Source organism: Podarcis gaigeae (assembly GCF_964106915.1).
Source record: "Podarcis gaigeae genome assembly, chromosome: 17".
Lineage (NCBI taxonomy): Eukaryota > Metazoa > Chordata > Lepidosauria > Squamata > Lacertidae > Podarcis > Podarcis gaigeae.
Window position 1 is genome coordinate 27,390,657 of NC_139694.1, and position 26,320 is coordinate 27,416,976.

The window sequence follows — 26,320 nt, forward strand, 5'->3', positions numbered from 1 at the left end:
GACTGGGGGGGGGGGATAGTGTGCGTGTGGTGGGGGGAAAACGATGGCAATGGTGGTGAGTTCCTCCACCTTTTTTCTGGAAGAAAAAGCACTGGTTGTTTTTAATTAAAGGCGATTCAATGTTAACAAGGGGGTGTACATTCACGAGTCCTTTCTACATGTTAAGTTGTGGGTGAACCTATCAGACAACACAGCGATTCTTCAAACAGCTCTTGTTTATTCACAGGCCAGAACAGAACTGAACTGAAGGGCTCAGCCAGCCTGCTTATATAGAGCTCTACTAGAACACAACAGAGGACGCAGGTGGCGCTGTGGGTTAAAGCCTCAGCGCCTAGGACTTGCCGATCGTCGGCGGTTCGAATCCCTGCGGCGGGGTGCGCTCCCGCTGCTTGGTCCCAGCGCCTGCCAACCTAGCAGTTCGAAAGCACCTCCGGGTGCAAGTAGATAAATAGGGACCGCTTACCAGCGGGAAGGTAAACGACGTTTCCGTGTGCGGCTCTGGCTCGCCAGATGCAGCTTTGTCATGCTGGCCACGTGACCCGGAAGTGTCTCCGGACGGCGCTGGCCCCTGGCCTCTTAAGTGAGATGGGCGCACAACCTCAGAGTCTGTCAAGACTGGCCCGTACGGGCAGGGGTACCTTTACCTTTAGAACACAACAGTAACCATTTTCTGTAACTATCCAATCATTGAACGTCACTTTCAATCCCTTATTTGCATATGTGGACCTGAGTGAAAACTATCTACAGTATCCCCCTGCTGGTCCAGGGTGAGAACTTCAGTACATAACGCTACAGATCACTTCCATTTGGTGTGAGACACCTGCTGCTTCAGACGTTGTGAAGATGGGGAAGGAGGCAGAAAGAAGAAGTTGGGGGGCAGTGATTTTTCCTTCCTCAGAGGTTTTCAAGCAGGGGTTGGCCATGGATGCTTTAGCTGAGAGTCCTGCATTGCAGCGGGTTGGACTGGATGACCCTTGAGGGACCCTTTCCAACTATACAATTCAGCTCACATTTTAATAAAACAAGACCTGGCGGCATATCTGGGCAACGGCCGGATTTTATACTTTGCAACGGGGTCACCTTCTCCCAAAGGCCTTTCCTATTCCATGCGCCCGAGGCCTGGGCGCATCCTGAAACATGAAAGGCCCCTTCACTTGCCTCTCTGCCCGGCCTGCCCCATGACTGCGCACTGCAGGCAGACCGCCTGGCTCCGCCGCCAGGCACGCTTTTCCTCCCCACCCCGTCGTGTTTGGATCCCTTCATCTATCTTGAGGAAGCGTTCCGGGGACGGACGGACGAAGAACTTGGCCCTGCAAAGCTTTGGGTGCGGGTTGGCGCTGTGGGTTAAAGCCTCAGCGCCTAGGACTTGCCGATCGAAAGGTCGGCGGTTCGAATCCCTGCGGCGGGGTGCGCTCCCGCTGCTCGGTCCCAGCGCCTGCCAACCTAGCAGTTTGAAAGCACCTCCGGGTGCAAGTAGATAAATAGGGACCGCTTACTGGCGGGAAGGTAAACGGCGTTTCCGTGTGCGGCTCTGGCTCGCCAGATGCAGCTTTGTCACACTGGCCACGTGACCCGGAAGTGTCTCCGGACAGCGCTGGCCCCTGGCCTCTTGAGTGAGATGGGCGCACAACCCCAGAGTCTGTCAAGACTGGCCCGTACGGGCAGGGGTACCTTTACCTTTACCTTTACCTTTGCCATGAAAAGTCCCATGCACTTAAAACAAAACTTTAACCGCCTCCCCCCGCAAAACAGAAGAACAGAAACAGCGATGCGCGTTTGCTTCCTTCGAAAGGAGTCCGCGCAAGAGCAGCGCAAGAGCAACAGACTGCTAGACCTGCCCTCCCTCCCCAAATACCCTGCTTCCTCCCCCCCCCCGCCTTCCAGAAACAAATGCAAGTTGGAACGCAGCAGGGAGGCGGGGAGCGTAAAGCGCCGCGCTCTCCGTGGCGCGCAGCCCCATCAGTGGAGCGCAGCTGCGTCCAAACGAGCCAGGATGCATAGGATCGCGCGAAGCGCTTAAAGGTGGTGGGCTATACCACGTGACAAGGGGCCCCGACAGCCTCGACGCAAGCCTAACGACTTTGCGCAGGCGCGCTGTGGGCGGGCAGGACGCGCCCCCGGGGGCCGGATCAGCTGGCGGAGGCGTGTGCTCTTGCGCTCCCAGAGCCGGCGGCGGGGGCTGTTTTGGTGCGGAGTTGAGCAGGCAGAAGAGGGACAAAGCAGCAGCCGAGGCAGCAGCGACCAGCGTGCCCCCGCGCGGATGCTGCTGCGCGGATCCTCTTCTGCTTAGGTTGCGTCGGCGTTGCGCCCCCCCCCCCATGCTCCTTGCCCGGGTCTGGCCATCATGACCACGCTCCGTTTGTGGGACCACCTGCGGGCCGGCAGCTCCGAGTTGGACTGGTGCGAAGACAACTACACCATCGTGCCCAGCATCGCCGAGTTCTACAACACGGTGCGTATCTCGAACTCAAGACCTGAGCCCGGAGAGTAGGAGGGTGCATTTGGAAGCCGGGGGGGGGGGGGAGTGTGTGGATTGGGAAGTACGTGCAAATGCACGGTGGGGCTGAATACATGATGTTCACACGGCTCGGCTCTTTCCCTTCCCTGCCGCTCAATTACTGATTTATCAACAAATGGTTATTTTTAAAAAACAAATGCCACCGCGTCGTGGAAATGCCGCTGGGCGCAATCGGACTTGCAATAGGATCCTGGAGACCTTCAAGTCGGGCTCCGATTTCTGCTTTGGCACCGACTCGCGTGCAAGGCGCTGCATATCAGTTCTCAGCCTTGGTCAAATTGGGAAAAGGACTATTTTGCAAAACGGGAAGAGGATACCCAGTGTTGTATTTTAAAACTGCAGCTACTGGCGAATAGCTGTGTATTATTTTTTTTAACCGAAGAGAGAGCCTGTCTCGATAAACAAACAGAATACACTATGGTCGGTTTTACTTTAAGAAACTAAGTGGTTGTTTATTATCCTGGTGGTCTTATTTTCAGATAGTGAGGGGCCTTAAAATACAACAAACTATCTTTTTATTATCTGAATAGCTTGCAGATATGGAACTTCGGATCAGATCGTTTTCCTGGGAGCTTTTTTCCTTTGTTTTTCCTGGCAGAAATGCTTGTAAAATCAGAGAATCCCCCATAGAGCTGGAAAAAGTCTACAGTCCTTTGAATCCCTTTTGAGAGGAGCAGGGATCATGGACTGTCATTTTTTCAGGCTGTTCAGATTGGAGGATAAAGCTTAAATTGCAATCAGTGGATTAATGGAGCAAAGCAGAATTTTCCATCTGTTATCATCTTAAGCTTTAACATTGCTTTAGAAAAGGTAGATCTGGATCTCTGGCTGATTTGCAGATCAGCAGGCTTTCCTAACAACTAAAACGCTACAATCTGGGCATCTGATAGTTAGGAAACTTGAAGGGAAATTCTGGTACTGAACTGAGAGCAAAATTTCTGGCCTGATCAGGAGTTCACAAGCTTGAAGTCTGCCTTTCCCAGCTTTAGAAAAACAGCTTTTTCTCAAGGAATTAAGACTGCTTTCAGGGCTGATTTACATATTAACAAATTCTTCCATGCAATCAGCTCTGTGTAGGAATAATGCTATCTTGCATGTAGGTTTTCACACATAGTTGTCAAATTTTTTTATTAGTTTTCACAATATTACAAACAAACAAACAAACAAACAAACAAACACACAAGACAAACAAACATAAATCATAGCCTTATTGAAAATTACAGTTATTAACTTTGTTAAATGACTTCCTCGCTTCCCTTTGGTTGAATTTCATTGCATGTCCTTTTAACAGTTTTCCAAATCCCAATTTTTATAAAATTTAACTTAAGCATTAACATCCTTAGATCTTCACCTTATGGAATTAAACATATCAATTCATCACTTAACATAAATAAAATCCTTAGCCCATTGGGTATCTGCAAGCTGTTTTCAGTTTAACTTAACAAATTTAACTAAATAATCATTAAATTTAATCCATTATTCCTGATACTCCTCCTCCTTCTGGTCGCGGACTCTTCCGGTTAGGTCGGCTAGCTCCGAAAAATCCATCATCTTCATCTGCCATTCTTCTATTGTTGGTAATTCTTGGGTTTTCCACTTTTTAGCTAACAAAATACGAGCAGCAGTTGTGGCATACAAAAATAATTTAACATCTTTCTTGGGCAATTCCAAACCTGGTATTCCAAGAAGAAAGGCGTCTGGTTTCTTTATAAATGTATATTTCAACATTTTTTCCCATTCATTATAAATCTTTTCCCAGAAGTCTTTCACCTTGGGACAGGTCCACCACATATGATAAAAGGTTCCTTCCTTTGCTTTACATTTCCAACACATATTGTCACAATTATGACATATCTTTGCTAATTTAAAAATAAAAATAAAAATAGGTTTTTACACATAGAGGACTGTGCATTCATGCAAAAATGTGGCCTGGATGCACATGGTGTTGCATGCTGGTAACACATTAATTTAACCTGTTAATAAGTCTGCCCTCCGCCACAAAAAACTAGCTTGCAAACTAACTAGCCTTCTGACTGCACACGCCTATATTAAGTCAATAGCGTGTTTAAACAGCCCGAAAGAATAAGAATAATCTTTCTTCCATCTCCAAAAGGTTCCCTGCTTTTCTGGTCAGGAGGGATTCTTTTAAGTTATTCATCTGGTTTTCTGTGGCAATTTATAAGCCGGCACTTAATTCCTACCTCCACAATATTGTGGCAATGTGTGGAGCGGCCCCTCATCCCATGGGACAATTGCTGCGTACTTTCCTGCGTTTTTTTGAAAACACGCAAGCTGTGTTTGCAACCCAGAATAAAACAGTGTCAAACAAAAATCCACATTTGAACGTAACTCCCCTACCTGCGTACGAATGTGCGCACACAGACGCAGGATAGAGCTAGCAACAACAAAATAGGCAACAAATGGGAGGGAAGAAATTGTGCTATTATTTTCTTTCCACCTGACTTCAAAACACAAGGCCACCTGGAAAAGGCCAGTGCGTTTATTTTCTCAGGATCCTGTTGTTAGGAGCGTGTTGACACTTTCAGCGCTTTAAAGATGGCTCCTTGCAGTCCAAAACTGACCAGCGCTGTCTTTAGTATATGCGCCTCCAGGGTGCAAAGATCCGCCCAGCGCCCCCAAATTTAGTTTAGCCCCCCACCACACTTTTGGGCACCTACTTAGCAGAAACATCAGTCGTGTCAAAGGTGCCTCCGATCCCGCTGCCTCATAGCAGCTCAATACAATACGTAACATAATATTTTGATGTAAGAGTTGATTTCGCGTGCACAGCACCGTTGAGAATGACAAGCGCTGGCGCGGCGCATCTTTGGTAAATGAGTGCACAAAGTCGAAATTCCTTTAGTGAAACAGTAGGTATACATTTCGGTAATACTTAGGTATATATGTATTTTGTTTTTCCAGCTTGATCAAAATTATTATTTCATAACAGGTAGATAGTTAAGAGCTTAGGTGGCTTCAGCGGTGGGTGCCAGGCAACCCCCCTCCCCAGAATTCGGCGCCCGGGTGCCCTGCACCCCTTGCACCCCCCCGGGGAAAGACGGCCCTGCCTGTGACATTTTGGTCATTGGCCTGAGCAACAGCTTAACTACACCACTGTATATTTATTAATCCACCCATGGGCTCAGCAGGATGCTCTGATGAGGACATACTTTGAACTTCAAGGTTTATTTATTTATTAAATTTGTATACCTCCCTTATACCCATAGATCTCAGGGCTGTCCACAACATAAAATCACAATATAACACCCCTCCAGAAAATACGTGATAGAAACAAAAGACAAACCAAATGATTGGATCTCTCAGGCTCAGCTTGGCCATGGAGGCCCTTCTGATTTCAAGAGGAGAGAAAAAGTTACCTCTTTCCTCATGGCCGTTTGCTGGTTGCAGTTAAGGAGCTGAAGTGAATATAAAGTAGGAGTGCTTTTTCCCCCCCATGCAGCCCAAATTAAGGATTATATCTTGTGCTTTGAAACTTGAAAAGCAACTCAAAAGGATTTGCTTTTCTCTAGCAACTGCCTTGTACCGAAAGTAGTGGGGTTTAATCTTTACAAAATAGGCTCCTTAGTGCTTTCCGTTCCATCTGCAAGGCTGTTTCTAAAGTCAAGCGGAACAGGGTGGAAAAATGCATCTCTCTCTTCCTCCTTCCTTTCCCTCAACGCCCCTGCCCCATGCCCCGTGTTTCTGAAATTTTCCCTGCGTGGAAGAAAGTACTCTGTCGGTGAAGGCCTCCCATTGTGTGCTAGCGCTGGGTGATACCTGGTTTTCAACATGGCGATAGATCAACGTAGCGATAGATCACCAGCGAAACATCGCAATATACCGATATATCACGATGTCTGAAATAAGGATGGAGCTATGTACAGTGGTCCCTTGGTTCTCAAACTTAATCTGTTCCAGAAGTCCGTCGCAAAACCAAAGCGTTCTTTCCCATAGAAAGTAATGCAAAACGGATCAATCCATTACAGACTTTTAAAAACAACCTTTTAACATGAATTTTACTATCTAACAAGACCATTGATCCATAAAATGAAAACAATAATCAATGTATTGTACTATAAACTAAATAAGACAGTATTGTAGATGATAAAAATTAAAATTATTATTTTTTTCTTACCTGCACTGATGATAGTCACTGTTTGGATGGGGGGCTATTATCCATTTCCGCAGTCGCACAATCCATCAGTCAGTAGCTGAACTGGGTTCCACACAGTCACAAAAACAAATAAACCAAAAAAGCCTCAAAAACAAAAATGCAAAATAAATAGCAAAAACAAAAGCTGCAAACATAATCCGTTCCAGAAGTCTGATATATTGCCAGGTCAAAGATTAGGAAACCGTTATCACAATATGGACTTCAAACCGATTTGGGATGATATATTGACATATTGCCCACCCTAGTCTGTCCACTGGGCTCTGCTGAATCTGCTGATGAAGAGAGCCTTGTGACTTCAGACTGCAAGCGAGGGATGCCATTTCTGAACGCTCCCAGTGTTTGCAAGATACAGTGGAACCTCGGTTTTAGAACGTAATCCATTCCGGAAGACCGTTCAACTTCCAAAACTTTTAGAAAACTGAAAGCGGAAGCCTCAGTTCAATAGGGTAGCTCAAAACGGAAGCAGAGCCGGATGTTCGGGTTCCGAAAAATGTTCAAAAACCGGAACATTTACTTCTGGGTTTTCGGCATTCGGGAGCCGAAATGTTTGAAAACGGAGCCGTTCAAGAACCGAGGTTTGGCTGTGCAAAGCTCCCTGCCTGTCAACTATACCGTGTCTGGGAGAAACCTGCTCTTAGCTATCTCTCTTTTTCACTGCGGGGCTGGTTTTCTAATTGCAGGACGTTCAGGGAGGTATTCCACTTATCATTTGCCCCCCTTCCTGGTTCTGTTTATTCTGCCCCCTCAGAACTTTTGCTCCCCTTTGCATCAGAGAGCTGGTTCAGGGAGCTCTTAGCTCCTCTTCCGTTGGTCTCCTGGAATCGCAGAGCATAGAATGATAGGATCACAGAATTGGAAAGGGACCCGAGGGTCATCTAGTCCAACCCCACCATCTCAGCTGAAGCATCCATGACAGACGACCATCCAACCTCTGCTTAAAAGCCCCCAAGGAAGGAGAGTCCACCATCTCCCTAGAGAGACAGCTCTTACTGTCAGAATGATCTTCCTTATATCTAGTTGGAAATCTCCTTTCTTCTTGACCTCTTGATGTGTCCCAAACAACAAGGAAGGGGTGTGGTGGGGGTTCTCCACCCACTCCCTCCTCCCAACACAACAAGGCTGCCCCAAAATTAAGAAGCTAAAGCCAACCGATTGTTCTGTCATAGAGTTTGAACTATGGCCGGCTCTCCCATGAGGCAAAGTGAGGCAATGGTGTCATGGTCCGAGTCAAAGTCCCGGCTGAGGACGTCGGGACCGGGGGCAAGATGGCGGGGTGTGAGCAGGAACGGGGGTCCAGAAGTCAGGAAGCCAAGAGTCTGAGGGTCAGAGAGCCGGGAGTCAAGAAGCCAAAGGTCCAAGGGTCAGGAAGCAAGGAGTCACAAAGTCAGGGGTCCAAGGATCAAAAAGCAAGGAGTCACGAAGTCAGGGGTCCAAGGAGCAAGGAGTCACGAAGTCAGGGGTCTGAGGATCAAGAAGCAAGGAGTCACAAAGTCAAAGGATCAAGAAGGAGTCAAGGAGCCAAACACAGCAAGGCAGGGAACGAAGGGAAAGAGCTGAAGGGAAAATGCTGACCTTATATCCCTTCCCGGCTCTTGCCACCAGGTGCAGCGAGTTACCAATCGGCCTCACCTGTGCGGGCCGCGCCTTGCCTCCTCAGAACAAACTTAGGAAGGCCCCAGTCCTGCAAAGTCCTACTGGTCACAGGGCCTGGCTCCTGCACGCCCTCCACTCAGGCGGCAAGATCCACAGGGACGGCAGATCTGTCTTCCAAGGAATGCATTGTCCGTTGCTGCTGTGGTGACAGTGACAGGATGCTCCTTGCTGCCTCTATAGCAGCTTCTTGGCCAATAGGAGGCACTGCTGGTCTCCCATCACCCTTGTCCCCATTGTAGATCTTTATGCCTCTCCTGGCAGGGTGGGCGGCCCTGTTTTGTGGCTTGCCTCAGGTGACAAAATGCCTTGAGCCAAATTTGAAGCTTTCCATGTTGGGTTGAATTGCAGCTATAAAGATGAATGTACTGCCTAGAATGTTGTTTTTGTTTCAAACATTGCAAATTGTGGACAAGATGGACTGTTTCAGGAAGTGGCAGAAAGATATTTCTAGATTTGTCTGGCAGGGCAAGAAGCCCAGAATAAAATTTAAGATATTAACTGATGCAAAGGAAAGGGGTGGATTTGCCCTGCCAGACTTTAAACTTTACTATGAATCAGCAGCATTCTGCTGGTTGAAAGACTGGCTGCTTCTTGAGAACACAGACATTTCGGATTTAGAAGGTTTTAACAATGTTTTTGGGTGGCATGCATATTTGTGGTATGACAAGGTTAAAGCACATAAAGCATTTAAAAACCATATTGTCAGGAAAGCATTGTTTAATGTTTGGATAAGATATAAAGATCTATTGGAAAATAAAACCCCAAGGTAGTTGTCCCCAATGGAAGCAAAAGCTCAGAAAAAGCTCAATATGGAGGCTAAATGGCTGAAATATTGGGAAATTTTGGAACAAAATTCTTCCTTGCACGTGCAAGTCTTTCAGTGCTCTCGGCCAGAAAAAGAAGAAGAAAGAGCACAGGTTCCTCAAAAGAGGAATTCAAGGAGACCAAGCTGCAAGTGTTTCATAGCGCTTTCTTTCTTCTGGCTCAAAATTGGGGGATGCCTGGAAAGTTTTGTGATTCCCGCAACCCAGTCGGCCTCTTTCACGGCTACTGTGGTGATCACACAGGGTCCTCGGACGTTTGATGGTCTATTGATCCCTGTGCCACCACTGTGAACACTTCCCCGCTGCCACCAACCCGTTTCTCTCGGGTACACACTGAGTCCAGACAGTTGTTGACATTAAACCAAATAAACAAGTTTATTTTATAAGCATTAAGAAGTTTATGGTTTCAGATAATTTTTCTTGTCAGTTTCTTAACCTTAGTTTCTTTACTGGCCTATACCTTCCTAATACCTTCTGACTGATTATCTCAACTGTTTGACTGATTCCTCTTAACAGATTCAACATCAGACTAGCCCAACCCACAGACTTATCCTCCCTCTCTCTTCTCTAACTCCAGACTGACTTCTTAACAACTCTAACTTTAAAGGGAGTGGGACGGGGATTTGAGAATGGGATAGACGCAATTTATTCAGAACAAAAGGCTAAATTGATAGTGAACAATGTGGTGACGGAAGAGTTCAAAATTGAAAAAGGAACACGACAAGGTTGCCCTATCTCTCCTTTGTTATTCATTTCGGTCCTGGAGGTGCTCTTGAATATGATTAGAGGGGACCGGTTGGTAGAAGGAATTCAGGTCGGAGCGAAACAGTATAAACTTAAAGCTTTTGCAGATGACCTGGTTTGACCCTACAGGAGCCAGAATCTAGTACGAAAAGGGTATTACAATTGATTCAGGAGTTTGGTCGGGTGGCGGGATTTAAACTCAACAAGCAGAAAACTAAGGTATTGGGAAAAAAATTGACACCTTCATAATCAGAAAGGTTTCAGAAAGAAACAGAGTTAAACGTGGTTAAAAAAGTAAGATACCTAGGGGTAAACATAACAGCTAAGAATCTGAGTCTATTTAAGGATAACTATGAAAAGTGTTGGTCTGAAATTAAAAGGGATTTAGAAGGTTGGTCAAGATTGAAACTCCTTGTCGGGCCGAATTGCTGCTATAAAGATGAATGTACTGACAAAAATGCTGTTTTTGTTCCAGACTTTACAGATTGTGGATAAAATGGAGTGTTTGGGGAGGTGGCAAAGAGATATTTCCAAATTTGTCTGGCAGGGCAAAAAGCCCAGAATTAAGTTCAAGATATTAACTGATGCTAAAGAAAGAGGGGACTTTGCCCTGCCAGACTTAAAGTTGTATTATGAATCAGCAGCTTTCTGCTGGTTGAAAGATTGGCTGCTTCTTGAAAACACTGATGTTTTGGATCTGGAAGGTTTTAACAATGCTTATGGATGGCATGCATACTTGTGGTACGACAAGGTTAAAAGTCATAAGGCTTTCAAGAATCATATTGTCAGGAAAGCAGTGTTTAACGTCTGGACTAAATATAAAGACTTACTGGAAAACAAGACCCCAAGGTGGTTATCACCAATGGAAGCTAAGGTCCGGAAAAGACTCAATATGGAGGCCAAATGGCCGAAATATTGGGAAATATTAGAAAAAGATGGAGATAATTGGAGGCTGCAGAGTTTGGAGAAACTAAAAGATAAAGTGCGAGATTGGTTACATTATGCTCAGATTAAAGAGGTTTTTAAGTTGGATAAAAAGATAGGATTCCAGGTGGAAAAATCAAAGTTGGAAACGGAATTGCTAGAACCTAAGACTAAGGTACTTTCAAGAATGTATAACTTGCTGTTAAAATGGAATACACAAGATGAAACGGTTAAATCGGCTATGATAAAATGGGCACAGGACATTGGGTACAATATCATGTTTGCTGACTGGGAAAGGTTATGGACCACCGGTTTGAAATTCACGGCATGTAATGCCTTGAAAGAAAATATTATGAAAATGATATATAGGTGGTACATGACTCCAGTCAAGCTTGCAAAAATATACCATTTGTCTAATAATAAATGTTGGAAATGTAAAGAAACTGAAGGAACGTTCATTCACCTCTGGTGGACCTGCCCTAGAGTTAAGGCTTTCTGGGAAATGATATATAATGAGTTGAAAAAGGTATTTAAGTATACCTTCCCTAAGAAACCAGAGGCCTTTCTTTTAAGCATTGTCGGCCAGAGGGTGTTAAAGAAGGACCGAACATTTTTTATGTATGCAACAACAGCAGCAAGGATACTTGTCGCCAAACACTGGAAAACCCAAGATTTGCCCGCACTGGAAGAATGGCAGATGCAACTGATAGACTATATGGAACTAGCAGAAATGACTGGCAGAATCCGAGACCTGGGAGAAGAGGCGGTGGAGGAGGACTGGAAGAAATTTAAGGACTATTTACAAAAATATTGTAAATTGTATGAGTGTTAAGAAAGATGTAAGATTATAAATAATATGGCACCATTAAGTTAGTTGAAAGGAATATGAAGATAAGTGAAAATATAAGAAAAGATAAATTTTGGATAAATATGCTAAAATTAAGCTTTTAAGGTTTGGGTAAAAATATCTAAAATTAGGGACACAATATTGGAAAATTATAAAATAAGAATTGAAACAAGGTGATAAATTGCTGGGTAAAGTTTGATAAACTTGGAACGCAGGAACGAGAGATGTGAGGAAGTCCAAAGAAGCGAAGAAAATATGGCTATTGTAAAGTTATATGTTATTTTGTCTGTTCTTTTTTCTATTGTATTAAGAAAATCTTTAATAAATATCTTATAAAAAAAAAACAACAACTCTAACTTTAACTCCTACCCTTGGGTTCCTATAGGTTGGTCATTTTACAATTACCCTTTCCTTATGAACCCAGTATGATGTCACACCCTAGGAGGGCAAACGCCACAGCCACCACTCCTGGTTTTGTGGTTGCAGCCTTGGCAGTGGTCTTCCAGGGACCATGCCTGTTGGTCTTTGCCATTTTTGTATTGTGTCTGCATGAGGGTGATGTCTTCTCCAGGCAGTTGAGAGCACTGCATGTCCTAGAAAGAGTTGATTCAGGCAAAGTGATGGTCTAAGTCATGCATGGCATGAGGTCTGTCTACACCATGGGTAGGCAAACTAAGGCCACATCCGGCCCAATCGCCTTCTAAATCTGGCCCGCGGACGGTCCAGGAATCAGTGTGTTTTTACATGAGTAGAATGTGTGCTTTTATTTAAAATGCATCTCTGGGTTATTTGTGGGGCATAGGAATTCATTCATCCGCCCCCCCCAATATAGTCCGGCCCCTCACAAGGTCTGAGGGACACTGGACCGGCCCCCTGCTGAAAAAGTTTGCTGACCCCTGGTCTACACTTCTATCTCAATTTGTGTGTCAGGGCAGGGATGGAGTCTTGGGGTGGTGGTGTTGTTTTTATTTCTGCCTCCTCTTATCCAGATATTTGCCTAGGAAAGTGCTAAGCTTACTGCGTTGTGCAAGATCCCCAACATTTTTTGTTTTGGTTTTGTAAAATACCACTTTATTTAATCATTCCCTTCTGCTTATTTAATTTTTTTTCCGTTTCCCCCCTTAGATAAGCAACATCTTATTTTTTGTTTTGCCACCCATATGTATGTGCTTATTCCGACAATATGCAACCTGCTTCAACAGTGGAATATATTTAATATGGACCCTCCTTGTGGTAGTTGGTAAGTCCCTCTGTGTCTGTCCTATGTGACCTGAAATTTTGAGAAATCATATTCATTTATTTATTATTTGAAAACAAGGCGCACCGGGGTGGGGGTGGACAACAAATAAGGTGCTTGGAAAACGTGCCCGATTTCAGAAGTACAGTACACTCCCAAAATAAAATATTGGAAGTTGGGTGCCATTTTGAGCCTCTCAGTTTCCCCTGCTATGTATTAAAGAAGGTAGTTTTCCATTATTACGAACATTGTGGGATATGTCATGGTGCTTCCAGTTCGATTCTTATTCTGGGATGGCTTCTCCTCAAGCCGACAAGTTTTATCCACCCTCCATTTAATCTGGATTTAGCCTTTCTGGCAGAAATCCAATAAGTATAAAAAAAGTCTGTGGCCAGTGACCCATTTCTGCTAATATGCAGATTAAGTCCCTGTCTGTAAGCATTGAGGTTGGTTTCAGTTCTGGTCTTAATAGTCTCGAGAGGAAGGGCAGTGTGTATTATTTTACTTACCTCAAAGAGTAGTAGGCCAGCCCTGTTTGCTCAGTCAGGCCCTGAACTACTCATCAGCTGATTTTTGCGTTATGCGCCCATCTCACTTAAGAGGCCGGGGGCCAGCGCTGTCCGCAGACACCTCCGGGTCACGTGGCCAGCGTGACGAAGCTGCTCTGGCGAGCCAGCACCAGCGCAGCACACGGAAACGCCGTTTACCTTCCCGCTATAAAGCGGTGCCTATAAATATATAGAGATTAGATATAGATATAGATATATATAGATATCTATTTTGACACATCCTCACAGTTTCTTAATTAAGTTCTGCAATGAGATAACTGACTGTGCAAACAAAACTCCCCACTGAAGTCTCCCACGAATACTTTGCTCTAAAGTTAATTTTGAAGCTTTTGGGAGTGGGTTTCGATCTTCAAAACCTAGCTCTTCGCCGTGTGTTTGGTCGCTTGCTTGCGTTAAATATTCAGACGCTTGTCTGTGCAAAGCCCCCTGGCTGTTGTTGAATCTCGCAGAGAAGAGAAGAGGACGTTTGAACTGTGCTGTAATGACCTCTTGATTCTGAATGTGTCCCCCCTCCAGGAATTGGATCTGTCTACTTCCACGCCACGCTCAGTTTCCTGGGTCAAATGCTTGATGAACTCGCTATACTCTGGGTTTTGATGTGTGCACTGGCTCTGTGGTTTCCCAGAAGATATCTTCCCAAAATGTTCAGGAACGACAGGTAATGTCTCTTAAGTGCTGGTGTGCTGGTCCTGAGGGTTAACCGTACAGCGAGGTCCAAGTCCAGTCCGAGAGTGCGGTATGGAGGCTGTCCGTCAGAGCTGAAGCGGGGTCCAAGGCAGGGAGTCGGGTGAGGTCAGGACATCTGGCAGAAGAGCAGGACAGGGTGCAGGCAGGAACAGGTTACCAACAATGTTGCTCCTGCAACCTGGGACTGGGGCCCCGGTCCACAGCCCCGGTCCACAGGTGCCTCGCCTCTCCTGGCCTGAAGGCGGGCACTCCTCCTGTGGGAACCTAGTTCCCTCCGCCTCTCTGCCCTGAGCCTCTGCAGCTCAGGAGGGGCTGGAGGGTTACTGGACCCAGAGGCAACCTCAGTTCCCCTGCCGGGGCTGAGAGTGGACCACCTGCAGGCAATGGGTCCTCCATCACCTCAGGAGCCAGAGCAGACTCAGCTGGTGCCTGCACCTGAGGATCCAGCACAGGTGAGGACCCTTCGGGCTCAAGCCCCAGCAGGGACTCCTGTGCAGGCTGGGATTCCTCAGGTTCAGCCTCCGAGTCCGAATCCCAGGCCATCACAGCTGGCCTTTAAAGAGTGGGCTGCATTAATAGCACCGTGCCCTTCTCCTCGGAAGAGGGCAGGAGAGAACCAGAAAGGGCTGCAACCCAGAGATTCTGACATCACCTTTAAATTTGCCATCTGCCAATAATAAAAACTAGGTTGTGGGATATTGAAAGCCAAGAACTAACAGTAGCAACAGAGAAAACATGTTCCCCTCTTTATTTTCAACTTTCTTGGGCACATGAAACTAACACGATTACCTTGAATTTCTGCTTAACCCTCAAGAAAGAAGGCCATTTTTGCTGGCCAGGTTTAATTCAAATCCATCAAACCTCCTTTGGGGAAGGTTCTCAGGTAGGGTGGAAGGAGAAAGAACTTGCCCAGGTGAAGACCACCTGGTGGAAACCCTTACACACATGGTTCTCAGTTGTAAATTATATGCTGATCTCCGTCAGCAATTTCTAGATCAACTCTGCATCCCCAAATGGAAACCAGAGTCAGAGGTCATACATTTTCTATTACTGGGGAATGATCACCAAGTTAGTGGCTAAATATCTCCATTTTGTTTTTTGTCGTCGAAATACACTGAAGATGTCTGATCTCCCTGGAGACCAAGAGATGTGACCATAGACTGTTCTGCCTCCTTTCTTTTAGCAAATGTTTTGTGCCACTGGGGAAGTGGAAATTCTGTATTGATTTGTCTTGGAAGTTTGGATGTGATGCCAATAAAAGGTTTAATGATGCTGACTCTTTTTTAAAAATAATAATCCAGGGGCCGATTTAAGGCAGCAGTGGGTATCCTCTCTGGGGTCACCACCTGCCTTGCCTTCATTAAGCCTGCCATCAATAACATCTCGCTGATGACGTTGGGTCTTCCCTGCAGTGCCTTGCTTGTCGCAGAGCTGAAAAGGTGGGTGTCTGTCGCCGTGACAAAGTAGATCTTCTGTTTGGATGCCTGCTTACCATGTGGAGCGAACACCTGGGTGTGTGCAGGGCCAGATTTAGATTTGATGAGGCCCTCAGCTCCTGAAGGTAATGGGACCCTTTCTATGTCCAGCTGGCCTTTGCCCACAACAAATTGGCGCTGTTTTTTGTGTTGAGTATATGCTATATGGTAATTGATGGCCCTAAGGTAAAGGGTAAAGGGACCCCTGACCATTAGGTCCAGTTGTGACCGACTCTGGGGTTGCGGCGCTCATCCTGCTTTATTGGCTGAGGGAGCCGGTGTACAGCTTCTGGGTCATGTGGCCAGAATGACTAAGTCACTTCTGGCGAACCAGAGCAGCACACGGAAACACCGTTTACCTTCCCGCTGGAGCGGTACCTATCTACTTGCACTTTGACATGCTAGGTTGGCAGAAGCAGGGACTGAGCAATGGGAGCTCATCCCTTTGCGGGGATTCGAACTGCCGACCTTCTGATCGGCAAGCCCAAGAGGCTCTGTGGTTTAACCCACAGTGCCACCCGCATCCCTGTTGATGGCCCTAGTAGGTATCTAAAGCCATTTGCACATCACAAAACTTGTATTTTATCAAAGTAATTGTTGAACTGGAATACAATTAAGAAGAAGTATATTAATAGTGAAATAATTATTAAGCTCTAACATAGTAAAATGATTTTTTATTCATAACAAACTTAATAATGCAAACACATTGGCATTTGGCAATAACAAAAGTTCCATTAGAAACACAATTTACAAAGACTAATAAGCTAACACAATTTACAAAGACTAATTTTCTAGTCTCTAGAAATTTGCTATAACATGAAATAATAATAAGTGAAAATATATGATCCAAACTACTAATAATTATAAATAGCAGAATGGAGGCACCCTATATATAGAAAGGAGCAAACCAGTGATATTTTAGGGATCAGGCTAGCAGGTGGGGTCCATGACTTACATCATAGGAGCCTATACAACACAAAACACTGTTGCTGTATGTAGGTTTTATTTTATTTGTTTTTTATCTTATATTTTGGAAATGTACATCCAGGCTTTTTTTTCTTTAATTTTTTTTGGGGGGGGGGCCTCCCAAGAGAGTGGGGCCCTAAGCTGTAGCTTGTTTAGCTGATACATAAATCCGGCACTGGGCGTGTGACTTACCTGTGGGCAGGGTGGCAGAAGCACACCTGGAATTAAGATACAAAAGAACTTAAATGTTCCCACGGAAATCCCAAGCATCCGGACAGGAGCTGTTTTGGGTGGTCGACTTGACAAGGTGATAAATGGTTCTGTAAATAGCCTGGGTGCATTATAATAACTTCTCTCCCTTAGGGTTGCAAAACAAAATATCTTGTCACGTCAAAGAGGTGACGGAGGCTCCCAATTTGAAAGCTGCCACCTGGGCCTTCAAAAGGGGCTGTGATGCTGAGAAGAGGGATTATAATTTTTTAATAATTTATTATTTATGCCCCGTCCATCTCTCTACCCCCCCCCCCATTTTTTAAAAATATCAGCTGTAACTGTCTGGCTGTTAAGTAAAGGTAAAGAGACCCCTGACCATTAGGTCCAGTCGTGGCCGACTCTGGTGTTGCAGCGCTCATCTCGCTTTACTGGCCGAGGGAGCTGGCGTACAGCTTCCGGGTCATGTGGCCAGCATGACTAAGCCGCTTCTGGTGAACCAGAGCGGTGCATGGAAACACCGTTTACCTTCCCGCTGCAATGGTACCTATTTATCTACTTGCACTTTGACGTGCTTTCAAACTGCTAGGTTGGCAGGAGCAGGGACTGAGCAACGGGAGCTTACCCTGTCGCGGGGATTCGAACTGCCGACCTTCTGATCGGCAAGCCCTAGGCTCTGGTTTAACCCACAGCGCCACCCGCGTCCCAGTGTTTGGCTGTTAGTCACCATCTGAATGGTCTCATTTATTTGGAAACCAGAAATGCCAGTGGAACTGCGCTGGGATGAGAACCACTCGGGCAGGTGTAACGCACCCTAACTTACTGCCAATCCTTCTTGCAACAGTGTTGTGGGGAAAGTAGGAAGACGAAATCAAAGTACCGCTTCACACGGGATCATGCAATCTATGGCATTCGCTCCTGCCATGCGCATCAGCTTGGATGCCCCTAAAAGTGGCTTAGACTTTCTGCGTTTAGTTGTAAGCCTTAATTTGCTTTTGGCTCGTGGCTTTTTCTAAGCCACATTGTCAGGGACGCAGCGGGAGCGCAGGGAGGGGAGGAGATAGAGAGCGAGGGGGAGCAATCTGAGGGCAGCGTAGGAGAAGATGACAGTAGCCCGAGAGATTCCATGAGCCTCTCCAGCGAATCGGAAGATTCACAGAAGGGGGCGCCGGTGGCCAGGGTGAGGGGGGCCCCAAGGGGGACACCCCAGAAGCAAGGGGCCAGCGGGGACTCCCAGAGCAGCAGTTGGAAATCAGGACCAGCTTCCCCACCAGAGCGTAGTGGGGGGGAGGAGTCCCAGGTATTGGGGCCAGCGTATTCACCACCAGCGAGAGAATATGAGTCAGGATTGACCACGCCTCCATCGGAGAGCGGGGGAATGGTCAAGAGGAAGGTTGCCGGCTGGGCGCGCGCGCCAAGTTCAAATGTACAGGCGAGCGACACAGCAGGTAGCCCGGATAGGGAACCAGGTCCTAAAGCCCGCCGGGAGGGGCAAGAATCAGGGGGGGTCAGCGTCAGAAGAGTCCAGAAAGGATGAAACCCCAGCGGGCAGGAGGGCCCAGAGGAGGAAGGAGCTAAGGAAGAGGTGGAGCAAGGCTAGAGTCTTAAACTGGTGTGGAAGGGGAGGAGATTCAGACGGAGCTTCGCCGGTCTAGGGTTTAAGACGTAGAGCTGCGCACTGCGGCTTTGAAATGGAAACTGAACTTCAATAAAGACTTTTGTACATAACGACAGCCTGGCGTTGGTCCTCTGTGAGCTGGGACCTAGGGGCAGCTTGTTTTTTTTTGGTTTTTTTTTTTTAAGAATGCTTTTAGATGATACCCTTGATATTTGTTTTCATGCCATGACCTGCCTTGGGGCAAGGGGGGGTGTATGCAACCGTTGCTCCAAATGTACAAAGCTTATCGTCTCCGAGTTTTGTTCAGTTCTTAACCCAAGATTCGTTCCGTTGCTGTGCTTTCAATGGTCTCCTGGCTTGGCTTTCAGATGTGACAACGTGCGAGTGTACAAGCTGGGACTATTTTCTGGCCTCTGGTGGACTTTGGCTCTTTTTTGTTGGATCAGCGACAAAGCATTTTGTGAGATCTGGTCGTCATTCAACTTCCCATATTTGCACTGCGTATGGTGAGTCCATCGTGTTCGGATTCCAGTCTTTGCCACAATTCCCGCCCCCTTCTCTCTGCCCTCCGTTTCTCGGTGTTACACCTTGCCATATTTGTTGGATGAAGAGACTATATAGAAAACTCAGACCACCCTTCACCAATGTCAGAGGTCCCCAAGCTAAGGCCTGCGGGCCGGATAAGGCCTGAGGGACTCGTTTATCTGGCCTGCGGCCACCTTCGCCACCCGTGGCCGCCACCCACTCTTACCAGCACTGCTCTGCACGGCTGCCCACTTCCGGGTCGGAGGAGCACCAGAAATAGCTTGTGCGCATGCCCAAACATTATTTCCGGTACACATCCGGGTCGGAGGAGGCCTGTGCACATGCCCACAAGCTATTTCCGGTGCTCCTCCAACCCGGAAGTGCACCGGAAATAGCGTGTGCGCACGCGTATGGGCACGTGCTCCCCCATGTAGTGGTTAAGAGCGATAGACTCGCAATCTGGGGAACCGGGTTCGCGTCCCCGCTCCTCCACATGCAGCTGCTGGGTGACCTTGGGCCAGTCACACTTCTCTGAAGTCTCTCAGCCCCACTCACCTCCCAGAGTGTTTGTTGTGGGGGAGGAAGGGAAAGGAGAATGTTAGCCGTTTTGAGACTCCTTTGGGTAGTGATAAAGCGGGATATCGAGTCCAAACTCTCTCTCCAGCCCACAGTGCAATTGGTGCTGGAAACACCAAATCAGTCTGTGAAGGCTGATCCAGACACTACAGGTATTCATCTCTGTTGTTTTTACAAAAATGAGCGTTGGGAGTGAAAAAAAAAGTTTTGTTGCCTTAATGCTGGATTTACATTTCTAAGGAAACAGCCCTGTGCTTGGGGCAAAGCGCATCGTTTGCCAGCCAAAGATCCCCGGTTCAGTCCCTGACATCTCCTGCTTCAGCCTCATGATACAGTGATACAGTGGTACCTCGGGTTACATACGCTTCAGGTTACAGACGCTTCAGGTTACAGACCCCTCTAACCCAGAAATATTACCTCGGGTTAATAACTTTGCTTCAGGATGAGAACAGAAATCGTGCTCCGACGGCGCAGGGGCAGCAGGAGGCCCCATTAGCTAAAGTGGTGTTTCAGGTTAAGAACAGTTTCAGGTTAAGAACGGACCTCCGGAACGAATTAAGTACTTAACCCGAGGTACCACTGTTTAGTGATACATCACGATGCCAAAAAGGAAGGAGTGCGAGGCACCAGGGCGAAACTGCCGCTGCTCCCACCAGTGCCTGGCCTGTGGAGGGAGGAGCCCTGGCCTCACAACAACAACAACAATATTAAAATAATTTATTATTTATACCCCATCCATGTATCTAGGTTTCCCCAGCCACTTTGGGCGGCTCCCAACTGAATATTAAAAACAGGATAAAACATCAAACATTAAAAGCTTCCCTAAACAGGGCTGCCTTCAGATGTCTTCTAAAGGTCAGATAGTTGTTTATCTGTTTGACATCTGATGGGAGAGTGTTCCACAGGGTGGGTGCCACCACCGAGAAGGCCCTCTGCCTGGTTCCCTGTAACCTTGCTTCTTGCAGGGAGGGACCCGCCAGAAGGCCCTCGGAGCTGGACCTCAGTGTCCGGGCTGAACGATGGGTGTAGAGACGTTCCTATATTGGAATATTGTGAAGCTCCTTGACATCTGATGGGAGGTGGGTGCCACCACTGAGAAGGCCCTGTGCCTGGTTCCTTGTAACTTCACTTCTCGCAGTGAGGCAACTGCCAGAAGGCCCTCAGAGCTGGACCTCAGTGTCCGGGCTGAATGATGGCGGTGGAGACGCTCCTTCAGGTATATGGAAATGCTCTTTCACGAGGCACTGGAGTGAAGCTTCTGCCAGTGCTCAGCTCATAGAGGAAGCAGGCAGCCTGCCTGCTCAGCTGGAGAAGGAAGCAAAGGTGATGGCCTGCAGGGATGCCCCCCCCCCATTCACTGGCATCTCTGGTTTCATTTATTTGGAAACCAGAGTTGCCAGTAGAACTGCGCTGGGATGAGAACCCCTTGGGCAATGTGGGGAAGTAACGTGCCCTAACTTACTGCGATCCTTCTTGCAACAGTCTTGTGGGGAAATTAGGAAGACGAAATCAAAGTACCGCTTCACAAGGGATCATGTCATCTATGACATTCGCTCCTGCCATGCGCAACGCACAGAGATGCCAGCATTATACCGCCGGGTTAAAACCCGATTGTGATCTGGCCCTTAATTCGGCCCTGGACAATGTATCAATACATCGCCCAGGCCTAATGCACGGTTCCTTCTTTTCAGATATGCAAGGAATATCAGTTGCATGCTGGTGGTGAGGAGCAAGCTGTATTCACCCTCCTCCGTTTCTGTTCTGTCCCCTCAGGCACATCCTCATTTGTATCGCCGCTTACCTGGGCTGCGTGTGCTTCGCCTACTTTGATGCCGTCTCGGAGATCCCTGAGCAAGGCCCTGTCATTAAGTTCTGGCCCAGCGAGAAGTGGGCGTTCATTGGGGTCCCTTACGTCTCCCTCCTCTGCGCGCACAAGAAATCGCCCATGAAGATTACATGATGTTCGACGGTTCTAACCTGCAGCAGGAGGAGAGGCCAGGGAACGAGACCTGCGCCTTTCTTCCTCTGTCTCTCTACAAACTGCGGTTCTGCAAAGGGAACCCACGAAGACGTACCTGCGTTTTCCCTGCCTCCCACCCCTCTCTCTGGCTCCCAAGCAAAGTTCTTAGGAGCGAGCAGCAATGGCAACTCTTTTGCACCCCTTCTCTGTGGTTTTGGCATATCTGGAGTTTTTCCCCTAATCAAAAGTCTTGAATTATAGCACTGGCAACGTTTTGCCATGTGCATTTTGCATAGCGTTCTCTAGCTGGAACTAGACATTGTGGGAGATGTGCGGTTGCTGTTGAAAAGGTGCCAGGACCGCCATCTCTTTTCCCCCTTCCTCAACCACCTACCTCCCCCCACAATGTGTGGCGTCTTCCACAATTGAACTCTGCCTCCCTTTTAATTGGCTGCCAGATGCTCTTGCAGGGCGGGGACGCTCAGAATGCTCTGACATCACAGCATGTCAGCCTTGACAATGCCGCACGATTTCCCATAAAGCCCAGCTCCTGACAAAACCCCTCCGGTCAACTCCGAGAGGGTATTTATACAGGCAATCTTTCGTTGTGAAGTAACCACAGGATCCAGCTGTTACTGAAGGTTTGCTTTGTAGTTCTACCACTATCGCCTCTCTCACAAACTTGGGAGGATATTTATACCGACAGCATCTTCAAGGACAAAATATATTTCTAGCCAATCTGGTCAGAAGTTGTTGGGGGGTTTTTTGGAGGGAGGGCAGGGATTCACAAGGAAATATGTTTTGAGAAGCCGGCTTTTCTTCTCAGTTGCTTGATTTAGTAGTTTGTAGGCTTAACACTGAGACTGTTCTGCTCTAGGTCTCCTCCTGTTTTACTATGGTAAACTCATTCTCACTGGGCACTGCCAACTTACGAATGGCAGCTGGGTCTTGTTGATTTCTTCAGATCAGGCTGCTGCTTACGGCATAGGAACAGGCCAGTCCAGGTTGCCCCTGTCTTGTCCACTGCCCCCCTTACTTGGCAGGGTGATTACCTAGTGGCCACATGCCATCAGTTGCCACTTGAAGGAAAAAAACAAAACTCGCATGCATCTATACGATAATCTTTATTGCCATTGTCCCATACAGAACAACGAAATTGAAAAATCTACATAAAACATTCAAAACCCAACAGGCCTGCTATCTCAGCTATCCCAACCTGGTTAGCCCCCTAAAAACTCTGATACCCCATTTTTAATACAATATACTCCCATAAAGAGTCTTTACACTGTGTTTAAAACCAATATTGCATTTCGGTAGAAACTGTTTCTCAGGCGGCTATTCCTAGTTTTTATAACCCAGAAGGCAGAAGCTGAAAGAGATCATTTCTAGGGTGCACACCATCCTGCACTATCTCTGCAGCTTTCTTTCTTTCCCCCCTTTTTTTTATTAGTTTTCACAATATTATAAACAAACAAACACATAAAACAGACAAGCATAAATAATAGCCTTATTGAAAATGACAGTTATTAACTTTGTTAAGTGACTTCTTCGCTTCCCCTTGGTTGAATTTCATTGCTTGTCCTTTTAACGGTTTTCCAAATCCCAATTTTTATGAAATTTAACTTAAACATTAACATCCTTAGACCTTCACCTTATGGAATTAAACATATTAATTCATCACTTAACATAAATAAAATCCTTAGCCCATTAAGTATCTGCAAGCTGTTTTCAGTTAATTTAACTAAATAATCATTAAATTTATTCCACTCTTCCTGATACTCCTTCTGGTCGCGCTAGCTCCAACTATCTCTGCAGCTTTCTTGTGGCACCTGGAAGCATAGATTTGATCCAAGGTGGGAAGAGTGCACCCAATTCTCCCCGCAATCTTTACAACCCTATTCAGAGGAAGGGGCTTTTTTCCACTTACCTTTTTGTGATGTTCATCTCCCGGGCTTCCGCAGAAGGCCTTGAATTTGTGCAAATTCGCAGTTGCCGCCTCGGATCCTCTCTCTTTACTCAGGACTACGAGGCTGGCGGTGTGGAAGAGCCCTCGGGAGAGATGCCTCCAATCCATTGGCGTGGACTGCATTGCTCAGCCGCCATTTTAAGCAGAACTGTGGCACTTGGTGGTGGAGGTGGCATCTCAGAGGGTTGGGGGTCCCGGGACAGACCTTTCTCCCCCCCCCCAACCTTCCCCAGTTGGAATGCTGGCTGCCTTGTGCAACCCTTAGACATCATGCGTTTGTCAACAACCTGCTGCTTTTCAAGTTATCACAGCAGAAATCTGGGTTGAGTTGGCAATGGAAGTGGAGAAGACTTGGCAGATCAGCCATAGGTGCTCTTTATAAGGTTGGGCCTTTGAGGGCAGTGTGAATAAGGTATTCAATCTTCATCCTACTCAGAGGTGTCCCATTAAAACCAACTGGTATTACTAACTTAGGCCCATTCATTTCAGTGGGTCTGCTCTGTGTGAACATAGTTGGGCTGGAAAATAAGAGGGTAGGTTAAAAACTCTAAATGCATGAAAATCTCTCCTTCCATTGAGAGATTTGAATTGCAAGATCTAAGAATGAACTAAGAATGAACCTTCAGATTCCGATCTACTTGCTTGAGCTTTGAGCTTCATCCTTATTATTTGGGGCTGTTTGTCAGTCTATGACAATAAGCAGACTAAAAAAAACACTGTTAGGTGATTGTGGGCAAGGAAGCAATTAACCAATTAAACACTTTGTTATTAACATATAATTAACACACACACACACATTATGATGTACACTTTTCTGGCTGCTGTTTCTGTTGAGACATCTTAGCCTTGATTTTTAATAGATTAATCCCCACTAATGAAATGAGATGTTAAAACAAAAAATAAAAAATCTACATTTAGCTAATTGTGCCCCAAGTACTGATTGAAATGACTGAACATGGCTTTATTATCCCACCTTCAGTTCCCTTTTGGTACCAACTGAATAATGCATTGAGTTCTTGGAAAGAGATTAATGTAACAATAAGCCACCAGATTTTTGAAAAACCGATTTACCTTTTAATCTGCATTTAAATCCCCGGCTCTTTGCAAGCAAATAAATGAACTCTGAAAGGTTGAAGTTTAGCTGTCAAATATGGGGTTTTTTTTTGCCACATGTTGCCATGACAGAGTTTTAGAGAGTGTTCATGCAGAGAGCACTCATATTCTGACACGTTTTAGTTTTAAGGAGGTTGCAGTTTCGTTTCAACAACAGCGAAGACTGTGGTTCACAAGCTGAATTCATGAAAGCTGTTTCAACTTTTAGGACAACATGATGCAAATGTTGCATGAGCCATTGGCGCAATCTATAACATCTGACCAGAAAGCATGATGATTAATATAGGCCTCAGAGAATCTGGCTGCTTTGGAGAGATACATCATTTTTTGGGGGTCCCAACTCCAGGTATAACATACCTTGTTCTAATCTGTATTCTAACCCCAAAATTTAGCTTTTTAATTTTACCCAGGCCCATTTAAAGCTTAATGACAAAGCAGTTTTAATGCTGTGTAGGTGCTTCCTTCACATGAACTAGGAAACGGACCAGGTAGCCTTCCAGTTAACCATAGTTTCCTGTTTTGTGCAAACAAGGAAAAATTATGGTTAACACTTTGAAGGAGCCGGGGTATTAAATCACCATTTGGAGCTGGCTTCAACGCCTGGCTTGGGCAGAAGCTACTCAAGAACCATAGCTCCCCGGTTCCAACAAAGAGCGGTGGAAGATGGCTTGGTTTGTTTTCTGATGTACACAAAAGTTAACGCTCATTGGCTTATTAAGCTGAGATATGGTCCCTCTAACTAAATAAGCTGAGAGCTCAAGCTTGATTTCTGATGGGCCCCCTAACTGACCCAGGTGGTACCTCCATGTTTTGCTGTGACAGGAGCATGGCTTACCTCGTCGTCAGATGTGTGGCATTGGCACATGAGACAGACTCTCCCACTTCTGGCTCGGAAAACCCATGGCAAGGCCCATTTCAAACCAAAAGGCTTTGTCTCTGGCTGACCACAAAAGATTTTCATGCAGAAGAGCCTAGATAGGAATGTGACCCCTTGTTCCTATTTCTTTTCTTTGCACGTCTCTTTGCTCCAATTTATTTGATGTTTATTAGGGTTTTCTGGGACCACCATCTGTCTTTGTTTTTGTTTTTAAGCTTAGGAAATTTGTGATAATACTCCGGTACAGTGTTAACCTTCAATGTGTGTTTTGGTTTTCTGCGGATGTTAAAATACACACACATGCACAAACCATATACCGTGAATTGCTTAAGGACTCAACGCGACTCATGGGACGGTACCACTTGACAAGAATGCAACCTACCTAGCGTTTTAAAACTGAGCAAGTTTCATGTAAAACCTAGCAAGCTTCCAATTCCTTTGTGTATGATTTAGTAAAATGTTCAGTGTTAAATCTTCTTCACTGTTTACTGCAATAAAACCTTTCCTTTGGAACTTCTCTCTGAAAAGAATGGGTTTAATACAAGCTGTGACGGAAAGATCCGTTAGTAATTTCCATTGCCATCTGTAGAACAGGGAAGTCAATGCATTGCCCCTTTCTATAGGCTGAAACAGGCTGAAATGTATATAGTTCTTCTCTCTAATATAGTAGGTATCCTTTCCATTACAGAGATGTAGTGTTTTGAGCAGTATTAATGGAGGTAACATCAGAAGGGGTCAGGCAGAGGTTACCGATAGGCTTGCAGAAAGCTCTGAACTTATTATTATTATTTCTGCAAAAGGAAAAAAAACAGTACTTGGAAAAAAATTAAACGTTTCTGTAAAAGTCACATTTTTTT

At 46.1% G+C, this 26,320-nt stretch overlaps 1 protein-coding gene and 1 long non-coding RNA gene across 2 annotated transcripts in view; one reads left to right on the forward strand and one right to left on the reverse strand.

Moving 5' to 3' along the window:
* Positions 1–26,320, reverse strand: part of LOC310835347 — a 277,237-nt gene that overhangs the window by 40,339 nt on the left and 210,578 nt on the right. The window lies entirely within an intron of this gene.
* ACER2 (alkaline ceramidase 2) lies at positions 1,788–25,980 on the forward strand. Its single transcript, XM_083719777.1, has 7 exons — positions 1,788–2,452; positions 12,810–12,924; positions 14,007–14,148; positions 15,479–15,616; positions 18,815–18,952; positions 21,321–22,925; positions 23,323–25,980. Exons 1-6 carry the CDS (start codon positions 2,345–2,347, stop codon positions 21,505–21,507), a joined length of 828 nt encoding a protein of 275 aa, XP_083575903.1. The 5' UTR covers positions 1,788–2,344; the 3' UTR covers positions 21,508–22,925; positions 23,323–25,980.